The sequence below is a fragment of the Arctopsyche grandis genome, chromosome 8 (genome assembly GCF_051622035.1).
Source record: "Arctopsyche grandis isolate Sample6627 chromosome 8, ASM5162203v2, whole genome shotgun sequence".
Lineage (NCBI taxonomy): Eukaryota > Metazoa > Arthropoda > Insecta > Trichoptera > Hydropsychidae > Arctopsyche > Arctopsyche grandis.
This window is the reverse complement of record NC_135362.1, coordinates 16,397,634-16,415,468: the sequence shown is the minus strand read 5'-3', so window position 1 is coordinate 16,415,468 and position 17,835 is coordinate 16,397,634. Positions and strand designations below refer to the sequence as shown.

The following is a 17,835-nucleotide window of genomic DNA, read 5'->3' as shown; positions in this document are numbered from 1 at the left end:
CTTTATCTTCTGTTGGTGTCTTGTATTAAACACCCATTCAGCTCATCTCAACGGAATACCTACAATAATATTTGCATTGTTGAATACATTTTTAAGACAGCGTTTAGAAAACTTTTGTTTTATTCTGTTGCTAGTTAATTGTTTCTTGCTTGCGTCACTCGTGTCTTCCACGTGCTTATGCAATCTTAAATTTCGTTATTGTCATAGCAAACGACCGTGATGCAACTGCCTCGGCGTATTTAAAACGTCTTGTAGTGCTTTTTGTTCTCGATATTCGTTGAACTATCGACCTTTCGCTCTAAAGACGGCGATAATTCAAAAGCGACAAGCATGTTCGAGTTTTCATCTACCTGTTTCTATAAAAATTTATGACTAATTAAAACTTGTAAGAAAACAATTTCAAGATTTTGACCCGTGACCCGCGGAACTGTTCAATGCACAATAAAACAGTCCAAGCTCGTAAAGCTTAAGTCCATTTTATGACACTAATCGCTAGTTAGCACACTTGAGGCTTAACTGTAGCGTGAAAAATGCCAAATTATTTCTTTGTATAGAGTAAATTGATGTCACCCCCATTATAATCGACAATGATACGAAATCACACATATGTAGATGGAACCGGTCTTGGAAACTCGCTTCTCATATCTAATAATCGAAATATTTTATGACGTTCGGTTGTCTTCTCGCGAGTTGAAACTGTCGGAAAATCCAAATAGAACCAGTTTCTAACATTATCGTTCGTACAACATCCATCTTCCTGCTCCTATCCCAGGAACAGGATATGTATGTAATCCTTGTTCGATGAGTTTCTACGTACAGCATTAACCATATCGTCTAATCGTTGTAAAGATGTAATCTTTATTACAATATTATTTTATTTTATTACACCATATATTATTTTTATATTGAAATGGTGTCTAAATATGTATGGATAGATATTGATTTGATTGAATACATATTTTTATTTTAAAAGTCCGAATTAGTTAAAAGTCCGAGCCTTCAACTTCTGTCATAGTTTATTACATTACTTACATTTGACCTCCATTTAAACTGAGAGCACATACATTTTCAATTGCAAATTCTAATGTTTGTACAGACGTCAAGGTCTCGTCAATAATTAATACACCTGTTCACAATAAACTATTAATCTTACCATTTCGCGTGAAATTAACAATGCATTTTTTTGCACTCATCGTGCATATATTTTAATTGTTGTAAACGCAACCTGCATTTATGTATGTATATTAACTTTTTTCTTTTTCAATTTTTACAGCCGGATACTGTGCCTCAGGCGTCCATAGACATGACGAGCGTGGTGGAGGTGCAAGATGCAGATGAAGTCACCGGTCATCCTCATTCTTTGGCTATCACGGATCCCGACAGAGTCACCTTCGTCAAGGGAAATTGCCGAGAAGAAGCTCGCCGATGGAGTGATGTCCTTTCTGTATTCCCAAGAAGCAAGGTAAATACTATCAAATATATATTTATAATCAGAAATGTTGATATTTTAAAATGGAACAGTCAAAATTCTAAGTAGAGGTTACAATCTGTGTTTCTGACTATTTATAATTTGCGAAGTTTAAAATCACATACGATACTTAAATATCAAAATATAGAAAACAAATAGAAGTAGGACAAAACTTTTGTTGCATCTAGCAAAAACGTGTAATAATAATTAAAAGGGCTCATGTTAAATTTGGCCCACTTGTTACCAGCATCGTCACGCATTTCGTGATTGCTTTATAAGAAGGAGAATGAAGCGTTGAAGCGTGACAATTTGCAAGTGAAATAACACCTGGCACAATGAATAAAACTCGAAGGTCTCTTATAAGTTCTAACCGGTTGTAATTTTTTCCTAACACACAAACTTCAAATCCAATGAGATGTAATAATGTAACACGGCAAGGCCATCGTGATAAGAACGATTAGATGGGAATCGAACTCATTCCATCAGCAGATTGTTTAGCAGCAGCAGATGATTTATCAAGCAATTGCGAGTATGTAGAATATTTCTGTGAATGATGTACAAAAGCATACATAGATGATTCAGATGCAACGATCGTTGAACAAAAGTCGACCGATTTTTTAAAGATAGAATTAATCCAATTAATCTCGCAGAGAATAGAAAGCCGGTCGCACATTAAAAACTGTTGGGCAACAATCTTAACGGACAAAAGGGAGCGAAGGCGAGCCAAAGTGATAGATTTATAACAGGTTATTTAGCAAATTGCTCGCTCTGTAAAAACACTCTAATCACTCCATTGAAAGCCCGTTTACAGCGAGCGACGCATAGACACATTGTGCTCGTAAAGCATACTGTGCGAACGGGTGGTAATTGCGTCGTGATGATTTTCAATGGAAATGAATTAATGGTGGTTGTCGGGCCACGACACGACCCTAAAAACGATGGAATGATCGATACGAATTAGGTGTTGCGAAAAGGCGATCGATCAATTTGCAATTGGTGCCGCTCATTGGAAATGACACATCGGGAATTTCGAACGTGTACCGGCGGCACGATCCGCTCAAATAATTCACAATGAATTCCAACTAGTTTATTCGACAAAATCTTTTATAGTCAGCATTCTACCTGTTTCGTATTCAAATTCATTTTTGGCATACTCATTTCTTAGGGTCTTATTATGGAACATTCCAGATTTGATGCTTTTACCACCAGTGGCGATATATATGGTTTTACGCACCACATACTACATAACGAATGAATCAAACCCCAATAACTCGATTTATGTTATACATATATTATATTATATATGTAGAAATAAAAAGGCAAATTATGAATGTTGTAAAGATATGAAATACATTTTAGTGATATGTATATGTATAAAGGGTCTATAAATTTCCGTTCAAAAATTTTTTCAAGTTGTAAAAATAATCAATGAATCCTCAAACTCATAAAGTGACCATTCATCTGAAGATTTGTCTTCAGACAAACTCTGAGTACGATATTTACCGTCACAAATTACATCGTTTTTAGACCAAAAATGATCATATAAAAATAACAATAAATAATCGTAAGTGAAACGTAAAGGAGGTTTGTAAACAAAGCTTCATAATTAACTAGACAACAGAGGGTGATTAGGGCAATGACAAGTTACAATACACATTCCAACAGAGCTAAAAGCAAAAAAAAAATCGAAAAAAGGCTAGGGGCGGCAGCCTCGATTACTGTTTCAGTTCCGGTTCCCGACTTTTGCTTCAATTCCGGATCTGGTTTCCTGTTTCTGTTCCGCTTCTCAATTACTGTTTCAGTTCCGGTTCCCGACTTTTGCTTCAATTCCGGATCTGATTTCCTGTTTCTGTTCCGCATCCCGATTCCTTTTTCAGTTCCGGTTCTGGATTCCTTTTTGTTTCGGATACGGACTCCATTTTCAGTTCCGGATACCGATCCCTGTTTCAGTTCCGATTCCCGATTTCCGATTTCTATTTTAGTTCCGATTCCGATTAATTATTACTATACGTACCTATTGTAACTTTATTTTAAATAATATATCAATTTGTTTCCGAAACCACCCGTTAAAATTTCAACGGGCACAACACTAGTTATATTAATAGTAGTCACATACCATACTCATCGTATATGCCAAGCCAAAAACTTCTTGGTGACTTTCAAATTTATTTTGAAATCATCTCATAATATAGTCGTAAAATGATTTGTATTACCTCCTCTTATTCCTGGTTGACACGATGTGAGTTAATTTGGTCACTCGTAACGTAGCATCATCCGAGTAATGTACCCTGTATTATAAATAATCTCAAGAAGCGCTTTCCAAAACACATCACGATCATCAACTCAAGTTCAAAATCAAGTGCGCACACCTTTGGATGATAAAATTAGAGGAGGCTAGACGAATGAACGCCACAATATCTATTCTAGATCTTGAGAATTGTCCGTTCGAATCGCCTCAAGCTTGGAGCGGACAATTCTTCGGCAATATCGTCGCCAATAGAGAGACCCACAAGCAGCAATCCGCGTGCAACAATGCACCGCCTGCATGTGTTTCATGCAAATGCCACTTCGTGTACAAATCGCACTTGATAATGAGATTGTTCTCGACGAACAGGTGATCGGCGCGCGGTCGTGACAAATCGACAAATCTCCCAGGTGCATTTCACAGCATTCGGCGTGCGCATTTACCTATTATGCACTTCACGGTCTGCTAACGTCGGGACGAGTTTGTAGTTGAAATTGATACTTGCATACTGACTTTTTCCTTGTTCTAGGGACGTCACAAGCGAAACGCAACCTTCCCTGGAGGACAACCCACCAGTCTTATGCAGAACGGCACAGCGATCAGAAGTAAGTCGATATATATATTTTTCTGTTGATACTGGTAATATTATTTCGATCAAATTTTTAGTATTCCGTTTGATAACAGACGGAGGAGGAAGTGCTTCGAGACCAAGACATAACAGCTGTCATGCTGGTGGATGGAGTACAACGCCAAGAACACCCATACCTGAACCTTCTGCACCAAATTCTCTTCAACCATCGCAACCATTAGCCACTCCCGAGACCAAAGGTAAAGAAAATGATCAATAATAACAAATGAAAAAATTTAAAGATAAACATCTTACGACTGTATATTAAAAAGTCGAAACATATTGTATCCTATACTACAATTATATCCAATAGTTATTGTATTTCGACTGAAAATAGTTCCCCACAATAATTACCATTGATTTTCAATAGATTAATTTAGCCATATTGAAGAATGATGTCATTAATAATTAGGCTGATTATGTACATATATACGTGTCCTTTTATTCCATTTGTCGATTTCAATTAACCCTTTAACATCACCATGACATAGTTATTTAAACGTCACAATTACAATTTATTGTTCCATTTTCATTAATTGACTGAATGGGAATTGTAAATTCGTAAAATATACAGAGTAATATTCCTACAATCCATCTTATTTTCATTGCGTTTGTACAAATTATCTTATACATACATATGTACATAAAATATAAATAAATATGTTTATTTTTATATCCTTTTACCTGATCAGAACCAAACTGTTCAGAGTCATCAATAGGATACTGCGTATATGTATTGTCTTAGATCTTTATCTTTGCAAATCGAATGTACTGTACTTTAAACATAGCCTGGGTGTAATCTATGTAATATTACACAGTCATTGATTAATATTATTCTTAATTCGTTTTGCGCAGTGTGTATCACGATGTACAAAAACATAACCAGGCGTTCATAATCGTCGGTTCGTCTTATTTTTTATTATTATTTTATTTTATTTTTCGGGTGTCAAACATGACCCAGTGATGGCCAATTCGCGTTCGTAACGTGATACATCGCATACAATTAAATTTTAACTGACTGACACGAATCGAACATTACAAGTCATAACCCAATTATACGGCCGCGCCGATCGTTTATACACTTCCTAACTGTTATTCCAGCGCTTCTAGTATAATTATATTTTCAGGTTAATCCACTCATCTGTCGAGTTCGTCTTGTATTTTCGTTTATTTTTGTATCAGTTTTTTGCTCTCGCCTTACACGACAATTAATTGCTGATTTGCCCCACCTGTCTTGATTCGCACCAGGTCGACAGTATTAATTATCGAGACCGTCGGTTCTTTTTTTTTGGCTTTCAGCGCGCATGAAGTGCACGTATATACACTTTGTCTTGTGTACTTGTTGTGTAATTAATACTTGTCGGATGGCTTTGTTCAATTAGAGTCAGCGTGTCAAACACATATTCCATTTGGACAATTTTTCGTTTTGACTCGTGAATGAAAGCTCCTTGTACTCATAGTCATGTATATATTCCGTTACTTTATTTTTTACTACATCTACTTTGTTTGGTGATATATACTCAGACTGTGTTTCATTCAAATAAATAAAATCGCTCAAATGTACATTTGATTCATTTTTTTATTTTAAAACTGAAAGGTTTTTACATTTCAATAAATACACGTTGATTTAACAATATAGCATTCCTAAAATGTGTACGTTTTTATAACTATTTTTTATTCAAAAATGTTTATTACTGCTGACTTCAAAACACAATAGGCTCCGTGCTTAAAATGCGAAGCATTTAAATATATAACAATTACGTATTAGTTATTCATATATTTTTTATGCAAATGTAACGTCTCAAGACAATAATAAAATTTTAAATCAAGTCGAATATATACGTATTATTTATCTCAAATTATATACATGCATACATACATATGTAGTTTTATTTAAAATAAATTTATTTTAGTATGTATTTCTCCTATTCATAGGATATTTTTAACACCCTAAGACTGTAATTAACTTAGACGGCCAAATTTCAATCCCCCAATTAAACATGTATTTTATTATTGTATAATAATATACATAACGAGTTTGTTTTAATTGCTAAAAATGTATTTTATTTATGTTACATCATTAAAATACTGCCAATTTTCTTCTAACAATAATCTGCTGCTACATAAAGTGATTTCGTTTTAATCCGTAGTGTAAACTTTTTTTATGAATTAGTAAAAAATTATGTATGTAGTTTCGTTCTGGAGATTTTTAAACGATGTCGTTTTGTATCGGAACTTGTGGTGACGTCTCGATGGCCGGATGCTGCTGGCATTGAGGATAATAACATCCTTTCATCCTTATTTGTTTACGGCGGATGATGGCTTATCGCCATCCTCAATCACGGTCCTTTCATGGCGACTGTCGCCGCAAATTGGTCAACTTGCTACTTTAGCTCGTTCAATTTCATCCTTTGATTACCTAGATATGCTGCGTATAATAAACGTGTTTTTTATTCACTCGCTTGTTCCTTTAATTGGATGAGCGAACGAATGTTCAGCTGAAATTATTACGTCGACACTCAATCGTCAAAATTGATGAGTATTTGCAAGTATGTATGTACATGTACTTAACCATATCCTTTTATAGTCACACATTACATTACTCTTGATTATACCTACGTATACTAAATATAATACTTGCACGATACTTAATACGAAGGGTTGAATTTATATTATATAAATCGAAGCTCTCGATTATTTCAATTATCATCTTGGCTGCTCGGATACAATTTTCAGAGAATGAGGATTTTCAATATCGTAACTGTCTCATTAAAATGAACCGCTCTAAACATATTATATGTATATGTATGTAGGTTTATATTTTACAAATACCAATAATTATTCTAGAATTCTATCAGAAATCAAATGATGCAATGACGTATTACGTATATATTTATAAGCTCGATCTTTAGGCATCATAGTTTTCAAACACATCCCATGTATGCAGGTTTCCAAAATAGCTCGCGATTTGTATTATTTTATTACATATTAAATAGGTTATATTAAGAAGATTATATAACTAAACTTATTTTTAAATGTCTAACAGTACATACATATGTAAATTCTGTAACCTTGTATTTGAATGGCGGGAAGATTACATGAAATCTAAGCGCAATCCTTTCGATTTGTGGATGAAACAATAGTAGAATTCGTCAACTATTGGGATGAAGAAAAGATCTTTGCGTATTGGTCAATTCTACCTAACAATGTAATTCGTCCAGTTTATCTGAATTAAATAAACTGGTCTTGTATCTTATTAGTTATCCAGATAATTCCATACAGAATGGACTCTTATCAGTTCGAATACTGGAAAAATAGACTAAGTATGTTGAAATAATAATTTAAAAAAGTATAATAAATTATATTTATATTAAAATAAAACTTTAACCTCAATCACAAGCAATCTCACAATTAATACCATCTCATATAACATCGATTATCTTCATTATATCTATCTAGTCCGGTAGTGTGTTGACAATCAACGTAACGCTTCAACATTTCATCGATATCTACGACGTCCATCTTTGAGATTTTTCCCAGTGATCGTTCTCATAATTAATATTACCAGTTATAAAGTATAACTCGTACAACCTTCGCAGATACATATAATACATACATATACTTATGTATGTACGTATCGAGATCAAATCACGATTCGCACTGACAATATTTTGACGACGCCTGCATTAAATTAAAGATGCAATCTTTTAAGATTCGATTTGCAACTTTTTGCCGAGAAACGTCCATTAGGTTATCGGGTCAGTAGTGAGATCGAGTTTTTTTTTCACCATCTCAACACCTGACTATATCTTCAATCGACCGTCTGTACCGTTGATTTGCTGTCGATCATATGAATAGATAAGCGATGCACATGTTTCCACCATGTCCAATTACACGCGAATGATTCATGGCCATGTTCGCCATCTATTGCGAAATCGCATAATTGAAATAAAAGCGGGCACACACATTGTAGGTAGACATAAACAAAAAAAAATTGAAATAACACAATCGACATAAATAACGTACCGTATTATGTATCGTGACCGCGCCATGTATACACATACAGGATGAGGTCAAAGGTGATGAGTAGATTAAAATTACGGTGGTGCAATTCTCGCCCAATTTTTTAAACGTGTCCGTTTTCCAAGGTGATATCTCTCTCTCCCGCATATGAGCTGTTGGTTATTATTGTCTCGAAATTGCGAAAAGCAATATTAGTTATAATTTTGACCCCTTCACCGCTGACACAGATACGCCGAAATTTACACATGCATCATTATCGCGTACTATCTTTGATTTTTGAATGATCCATCAACTGATTTGAATATTTTCATTCGAAAGAATAGTTACTTAACCTTTTGACGTGCTTTTTATTCGTCGTATTTCACCTTCATATTCACTTTGAGCCCGTAATTTTTTTAATACATAGTAGGTACTATGTATCTTGAAATGTAAAGAAAACTTATGTTATCAAAAAATTGTTTTGTACTTTTTTTTAGATAAAACCCGCTTTCTTGAGTGGGTATGTTAGTAAATTAAAATATTCCATTGCATTCAAGTGCCATGTTCTTTTCTAATTGTATTGTTCCATTTTGTAGCTTTACTTCCCAAGAATTGAAAGCTCTGGTATTTTGTGGAAAATGTGTGATTTTTTTTTATTGGATTACTATTTGGCAAATAGTAATCCAATGAAAAAAATGTTATGTTAATAATATTTGCATAGCATTCAGTAAAATTATGTGAAAAATTATAATATGTAAAAGAAAAATCTTGTTTTTCACTAAATACCCAGTGCGATTTTCGGTTTTTAAATTTCAGTACCTAATTAACTAATTGATAAAATGATGACTGATTGAAGATGGTTCATAAAAACCATGGTACGCGGCACGTGTTATTTTTTTTTACTTTATCTACATACATATGTACATATGTATAATACACCGTACATAGTAATAATAGATGAAGTTTTGTGATTACGCAAAAGTTTTAACTGATTCTAACTCTGATCACGTTTTCATGGTGTAGAAAAAAATGTGTGTGTTAGTATGTTAGTATGTGTGTCTGTATTTTGGTGATTTTTTTTTAGTTTTGCACATGCAAAAACGCTAGCACGCCTAATCTATAACGTCGCGATCCTTGAAAACTCACCCACTGTAGTGTTTTGGGTGATATTTTATCCTTGTATTGATATATTTTTGACAGTGATCAATAACCGTACTTCCCATATTTGAAAAACTTGTCGAAATAATAAAATCGTACGAATTAGCAATGACATGGAGATGTTGGAACAGTAGGTGCCACATATTTTTACTTTATTACCATAAAGATCATAGTAAATATATACATATATGTATGTACATACATGGGTTGCTTCTGATTAAGTGTTAATTGAAAATAACGCAATGCATACACAAATAACAATAATGATTGGTTTTTTTTCGTAATTTTTTTGTAGCTTGGTCTAGTATTTGTTTTCTTTTAAATTATTTTTAAATTGTAATATCGTATAGTATATTACGTGACTACTATATAACGAAAATTTGTGGCGTTAATGTGATAATAGCATCGCAATCTATGGTACCACGTGGGAAACGAACTCGACACGTTACCATGTCGCTACGGGTTCGAGTTCAAATCCCACATTATATTAGACAACCTCTCTGACATTTCGAAAAAATAATAATAAAACACGTTTGTTTGCCTGATTAACTCTAACGCACATCTCGCAAGTTTTCTTCTGTTGTGGTTTTTTTTATTATAATTTCACCATTAGGTATCATAATACCATTTTCTCGAGCGTAATCCTAATTACATACCGACCGTGAGTTATGTTTCGACTCATTACGTTTTATTTCGATGCAATTATAGAAATTAATTTTCTAGACTGAACCTTCCATATCCGACACGCCATGTCAGTTCCGTTACAAAACTAGTTGGGTTTTGATCTTTTATTTATTTTAACTGTTTACGATATCAGATTTAATCTTTCACCTACGAAACTAATTTGAGTGCTAACTGAAGCTAATATTTGAAACTATGTACTAGCTAATCTTTAACATTCCTTCAATAATGCGATTATGTCGACGGTTTTTTACTAATTGATAAACTATTATTATTTATTAGTAGTCACCGGACCCAGAAGGTGCCGCGTATTGTTCAAAGGTTGTAAATGCATTGTTAAAGGTTTGCCGAACCTTTTTTACAAAGGATTTACAACAATGGAACAATGGATAGCACTGTGACTATCCTATCTCTATTTATTAGTGTTACTCTCCAGTTACAAGGAAGCAAGATCTTTGTACACATATTTAAATGAACTAGCATTTTTTCTAGTTGAACTTCTTAAAAAATTTGTGATTCATGTATAAAATATATGTATGCTTCGTTTCAATGACAAATTTATCTCAACATATTACATGAAATCAATGGTATATTAAATTTGTAAATATATAAATTTAAAGATTTATGTATTTTTTTAAAAATGATAGTGACATAGTGGGTAGGATGGTTTTACCAATTTGATGAGGAACTGTTTCAACAATGAAATCAGACAAATCGGCAAACTCTGATACGAAACAATCGACTTGGAGTCACAAATATCCATGTCTGACCAGCAGTAGTACTACAGAAATATTTGCAAATAAATTATTTTCAGTCGATGTCAACCTAGGACTTAATCCCAGGAATCTTTCGGTGGCTAGCATTAACGCAACCACCGAGCTATGCTGCTGGCTAAACCTCTATACTGGTAAACAATAGTTTAACCTGTGAGTTATGCTGTGGTTTATATAACACTTATCACTGAGTCACTATATTATTTCTTAAAATAATCAAAATTAGCTGATGTATAATATGAAACACCATATTTGGATTTAAAATTTGCTATTATATTTGAATTTATTACTATTTCCACCCACTAAACATAATCATATCTATATACAATTAATTATTTTAAGGCGTTTCACAAATAACGTTTTGAATGCCTAGAGACCGTGTTTCTGATATAAAATACAACCATTTCGTACAATAAATCCAATAGTCGTACGTCAATAATAGTAGTACGATTTTCTCATCATTTCGCATCACTGCATTGCAAAATGGTTATTTATCGGTGGTCAACATTCCACGGTTGTCCCAGATTTGGTGTAGAATTTGCTTTTGCTATCGTCCAGCGTTCCCATCCATCCGTCGGACGCACATTCCATTGTGGACGTTTCACTTTCTTCAGTTGGAACTTCTTGGCTGGAACTTCTGATCGACCGATACCGACACAGTTTAACTCTCAACTCGATATTCTTGGCAGTGTTCACGAGCGTCGGGTGAAAATGGGGGCGCGGTAATGGTCGTCATTATCGGCCCATCGGCGGATTGGTCTCGAGATGAAGACGGCACGCAGTTATCGTCTCCATAAATCACATCGACGAATCGCGAATATTTGCAATTTTTTTGTTTATTTACGAAGATATGTACCCACACGTACCTCTGTTTTTTTAATTGTTTTGTTTCGAAGTTCAACTTTCACTCGACGTGTGTTCCTGCGGGGTTCGCGTGCCTCTAACGAGTGGCATTCTTGGCTGCCTTTTTTAACGGGTCCGAATCGCATTAATAAATGTCTGAGGATTTGCGCGAATATGCGTCGAAAGTTGCTTTCGAAATTCGGTGGCTTTATCACGAAACGTGTGTTAAAATTCGCAGTAGAAAAATAACTTACATATTTATTTACCATTCGATATTGATTTAACAAGAGTATGTATGTATGTACATATATAAAAAGAAAATAAAATCATATGTTTATTCAACACCTTTTTTTATAAATTTATACAATAACGATTAACTATTATAGCCCGTCCAAATTACATAAAATACAAAGCACATGCACGGTTTGTGTCTTTGATTGCAAGATACATATCTCATTGAGCGCCTTATATTTTCGTACACTCTTATTTGAACACATTTATTCATTTATATTTTAATAAGGTATAGCTCGGTGGTTGCATTAATGTTAACCACAGAGAGGTTCCTGGGTTGGAGCCTTGGGTTGACCTCGATTGCAAAGCTGAGTATTTTTGCAGTGTTGCTGGTCAGACTTGGATATTTTTGTCTCAATGTCGATGATTTCCTACCAGAGTTTTCCAATTTATCTGATTTCATTTTTAAAAAGGTTCCTCATCAAATTTACAAAAAAAAAATCCTACCCAGTTTTTCACCACTATTTGAATTTGATTTCCAAATTTATAATCTATAAAATGTATACAAGTTTATTACCATATATACATATTATGTACATATGTCACTCAAGGGCAACCCATAATGGCATCATGGGAAAAAATAAATTTTATAAAAATAAAATAAATTAAGAATCATTATAGAACCTTAATCATTCACCAAATATATTCATTTTTAATAATCAAAAATAATATTAAAAATCGAAATGGTTTATAATAACATATGTACATATGTATGCACTAGTATACATATGTGTTGCAACACTGATTTAATAAAATGATTTATTATATACATACATACATCTAACAATACCATTTAAGAATACAATCTAATTAATTATTAATATTGATATATTTTCATTAAAAATATACATACATGTACCTATACATATGTAGTTGTACATACGTGTACATATGTAGTTGAAGCTAACGAAAATTTACCACCCCTGGTCCAAGCAATGTAACTTTAGCTCACCCATTCAATGATTAATGTCTTGTGTGCTCTGCGTATTATCAAAGTAACAGCACGTCCCTTTGAAACTAAATATGCCTCTCAACACTTTCGTTACATAAATGTACAAAATCAATTTCACTATCTACGTGTAGGAGTGAGCTTAACGTATGTACCTGTAATTTTATAGTGAAATTTACGTGCAGAAACGTGTGATTGAATCTATATTGGCATCGTTTTGGAAAATTGCAATCTCTTGCAGCTGCAGTGTGATTTCCTACGTTTTTCTTCGCCGTTCACAACCTATCACATATACATATATAAATACATTTTAGAATCGTGGTCGTCGTATGCATCGACAAGCTCACACGTCGTCTGTTTCTCTGTACGCTACGTGGCAGCTATGCGTTTATGAGCCGGGTCTAAATGCATTTCTGTAAATTGCATTCCTCTCGTCTAGCCGATGTCTATTCGTGGATTTTGTCGTCGCTCTTGTAGCGTTTGTTACCTCCAACTTAAGTCGAAGTTCTAAATCTGACGATTGGCCCGTCATGTCAGTCGCACTCATTAGTTAAAAACGCACTCGTAAGTCATAACAAGCCAAATTGAAAAGGTAAATTATACACGGTTCGTACACCGTCATGCAGATTATTCACGCCAGATTCGTCATCTCAGACGTTTAGCGGTCAAAAGCTTTTTGAACCTGTGCAATTTGACCGATGCAGATCCAAAAATACTGTCTGCACTTTCGTAACGGTCGTTCACCTTTTCAATCTATCCTGTCAAACATGAGCTTTCGCATTACATACATACTTACATATTAAACAGATTAAAATGGAAATGAAAATCCTCTTAAAGAGACTCATTTGAATCGGAGCTTTTAGTATATGACGTTTGAGTTTAAGTTTTCTTTGATAGAACTTTTTTATTCGCATTTATGGCGGTAAAGTAGGAAGTTTCATAGAAGAAAATTTGTATAGGCTTAAAGCGGAGATCTCGGTACTGAAGTAGATTACCCCAAATTGGATAAATATAAAAAAATAAGGATAATGAAAGCTTGTATCGTATACAACTGTCATCGATTTTAATAATGTTTGATTTTTCCAAAGTATCTTTGATTTACGAAAAAAATCTCATTTTGAATTAAAATAAACAGATAAAAATGGGCGGGATCTATGTATGTATGTACATATGTGCGAGTGCATCGACAAATATGGATATTTTATAATAACAAATTTATGTTATTATATTGATTCCGGTTACGGTTCCAATTTCAGTTCCGTTTTCCCGATTCCTGTTTCAGTTCCGATTTCCGATTCCTGTTTCAGTTTCGATTCCAATTATTAATATGTATACGTATTGTAGCTCGTATCATGTATCAATTAGTTTCCGAAACCACTCGTTGAAATTTCAACAGGTACAACATTAGTTGTATATTATGTATATTTGTATATTTTATATATGTATAGTACCCAAAAAAAAAACTCTGTAACTTCCGAATTAAAGGGACTACTTATACATGTATACATATTTATATTTATACTAAAATATAAAATTTATTTTATTTTATTAATTATGCAACTCCCTTCTGTCGTTACACTACGTATAATCAAATATAATAAAATTGTAAAAATAGATATAACCGCTTTTGATTATATGTATAGCCCCTCATGTAAAGCTTCTTCTGCTACATCCCTCGATTCCACTCTGGTTTTTCCAACTCATACATTTTGTCTTCTCTTGAAGAGCCTATCTTGAATCACCTCCTAAAATTTGTAAAGCTTGCGTTACCCAGAACCACAGTCTTTCTCACAGCAATATTATACATATACATACATTTATTCGAAGATACAACTTTGAATCATCGACACCGATGCTTCATCGTGACTTTGGGTCTTTCGTAGTCAAATGCTCCACACCAAGGACAATCGCGCCGGAATAATTAGGTGCACTTCAATCGCGGCCGCATGAAATATGGGTCCATTGTGAGCCGGCCACGTGGGTGTAGATCACACAAATGTATACTTATATTTATACACATCTATATATCTACAAGTACGGCATCTGGCCGCGGTGTGTAGTACGATTTACGCGCCTCTTGAGCAACGATGGGCCGGTTCAAATCTCGACAGATTTAAGGTTTTCACAATGGTCGGGCCACCACGTAACACAATATCTTATTGTATCACGCCTTCGCTTTAATCGGTCCACATATTATATGTGTATGTGTGTGTATACGGACCCCTGATTTACAATACCACCTCTGGGTGTCCAGTTTTGATTCCCGAAATTGTGGCTGCGAGCGTTCGATCGCTCAGTCGTGGCCTGCTCGAATTATCTTTCGGGCCGATCTCTATGTGGCGTTTCCTCACCAATTCAATTTGGGTGTTGCGTGTTTGGTTTTTGGATCAGTGTATCGTGTATGAATTAAGTTGAGATTTAATTAAGTCAACGCTTGGTTCTACGCCCAGTTTCATCGACTGCGGACGCGACTTGAGATGCGAAGATTGTTGTGCAATTCAATCGTGGACGTTTTTTTTATAGTTTTCATTAAAATTGAATTGTAACGGTTTTATCTCACCATTAAAAAAAAATCAGAGAGTGAAAGTAATATTTTAAAATATGTATTATGTATACATAAAGGCAGTGGCTGGTTTTCTTCGCAAAATGCCCAAAGCGTTGCAAATTTTTCGTAGGGCCCTGTATATTTGTATAATTGTATATATCAAAGCGTCGCTTGGCCCGGGGGGGGGGGGGGGGGGGTTGTGATCCGCACCGGGTGACACCAAATCGTTCAAATTGAAAAATGCTAATTCGACATATGCGTTGTATAAGGGTCCTCGAGCGGCTACACGCCTCTTTGCAATTATACAGCTTTCTATATTTATACAGCTACCGCGACACCCGTCTGGTGCAGCTATATGTACATATATGTATAGCATCAAAATGAACCATAATTGGCTTTTGTTTGAATTTTCGAAAAATCAGTGTATGTAACTAAAGGTCAGAAGGTTAACTGATTCAGTCAGACGGAGACGCAATCCAGAAACAATCTATCTTCGATCTATCGACTGAATATCAGGGTCCCTTCACACTAAACACGTTTTAAACATATAAAACACGTGTTTATTATTTTTTCGCATTGGTCATTTGCTTAGAGCTTTTTAAAAACTACAAATTTAATTTACTAAAAAAATATAAAAAAAACTTGAATGGTCTAAAACGAAAGGACTCCATGAGGAAATAAATTCCATGGGGAAGTTGATAGGGGGAGGGGGAGACAATTGTTTTACCGCACCAGGTGACAACACCCCTAGCGACGCCACGGATACAAATATACAGGGCTGGGTTTCAAACCTACCCCCCTCCCATCTTCGCTCCCCTTTACATAAAATATGCGAAAATAATTAATTCTTAGTATCAAAACTATTTTTCAATAGCTCAAATGCTCCCAATTTCAAGAGTTAACACGCTCCCAATTGCAAAAGCTCTCAAGCTCTTAAAATTTCCTTAGAAGTCCTCAATTTCAAAATCTCAGAAGCTCAAAATTTCAAAAGCCAAAAAGCTCCCAATTTTTAAAAGTTCGATAGCTCCCAGTTTCAAAACAATAGTTCCTGACTTTAAAGCTCTCAATTTCAAAACATCCAAAAGTTTTTTTTAATAAATCATAACGTGGATGTACCAATCGTCATCTAAGACTCAATCATCGGCAATTTCAAAATGTAAATTAAAATAAAACTGTATTTATTTTAAAATTTTATTTCAAATATCATAGCTCAAACTCTTTAGCTTCATTTCTAAACTAACTATGTACATTACAATTAGTAATGGCAAGTGGATGAAATCGAAATTTGAAGTCGTAAAAAAGATCCCTAAATAAGCTGTTTTCATAATTTTATATTATTGTATGTTGATTACTCACACTACCCACAACCTATTACAATTTAGCTAGTTTAGCTTAGAAAACAATACCGAAGATCGTGTCTCAGACAATAATAATAACAAAATAGTAGTAGTCTAAATAAATTGACTGCGTATAAAAACCACTTTAGGTTTGTCTGTATATCATCATATGCAATGTATGTATAATAATTAATAGCTATAATTTACGAAACTCACATGTAGCCCAAAATAAAGTAAAATACAGAACTACTAATCGTTTTATTTCATGTTTCTCTTTTTTCAATTTCCTTAAAACTAAGAACTCAATCGGTGACCTCTTGTCAAAAGTACTCAGTTCTATTATTCAATAATATCGAGTGATTTTCCCCTTCCGATTCGTTGCGATACCAACGTCCGTTTAGCATGATTGATTACGAATAAGATAAATGGAGTGAGAATACGTACGGACAGACATTTATTACAGACGAATTGGACGAATAGACTATATAATGCAAGGGAACGAATCGACGCGCCGAACTCCCAGTCTTCTGTATAGAGACCAATCAAGATAATTTAACACTGCTTGTTTAACACATTCTGAACGCTCAATAAATATTTTATATTATCATTTTTATATGTTGAGGCAAACGCCGTGTGTATGTTTTTTTTTATCATTTAATAATCGAACGTCTGTTACGAATCGTGGGCGATATTTCAAAATGGATACGCTTCGTCGCAACCGTTTTGATATATGGTCCATTGGAGCGTATTCTCCGATATGCGAATGTTTGTTTTTCGCATTCGATGTCATCGTTCTTGTTCGACAAATCTAAACGATTACGTTAATACAACGTGTCTGCATTGATATTATTTCAGTGACTGTTTTTGTAACATGTGTTTTTGCACACGCTCAAAATATAATATATAGGACGAGGC

At 34.3% G+C, this 17,835-nt stretch overlaps 1 protein-coding gene across 1 annotated transcript in view; it reads left to right on the top strand.

Annotated features, from left to right (window-relative positions):
- Window positions 1-17,835, top strand: part of osp (myosin phosphatase Rho interacting protein outspread) — a 256,712-nt gene that overhangs the window by 208,367 nt on the left and 30,510 nt on the right. The window contains exons 4-6 of the mRNA XM_077435753.1: window positions 1,274-1,462; window positions 4,243-4,318; window positions 4,398-4,541. Coding sequence (XP_077291879.1) covers window positions 1,274-1,462; window positions 4,243-4,318; window positions 4,398-4,541 — 409 coding nt within the window. The remainder of the gene's footprint in view (window positions 1-1,273; window positions 1,463-4,242; window positions 4,319-4,397; window positions 4,542-17,835) is intronic.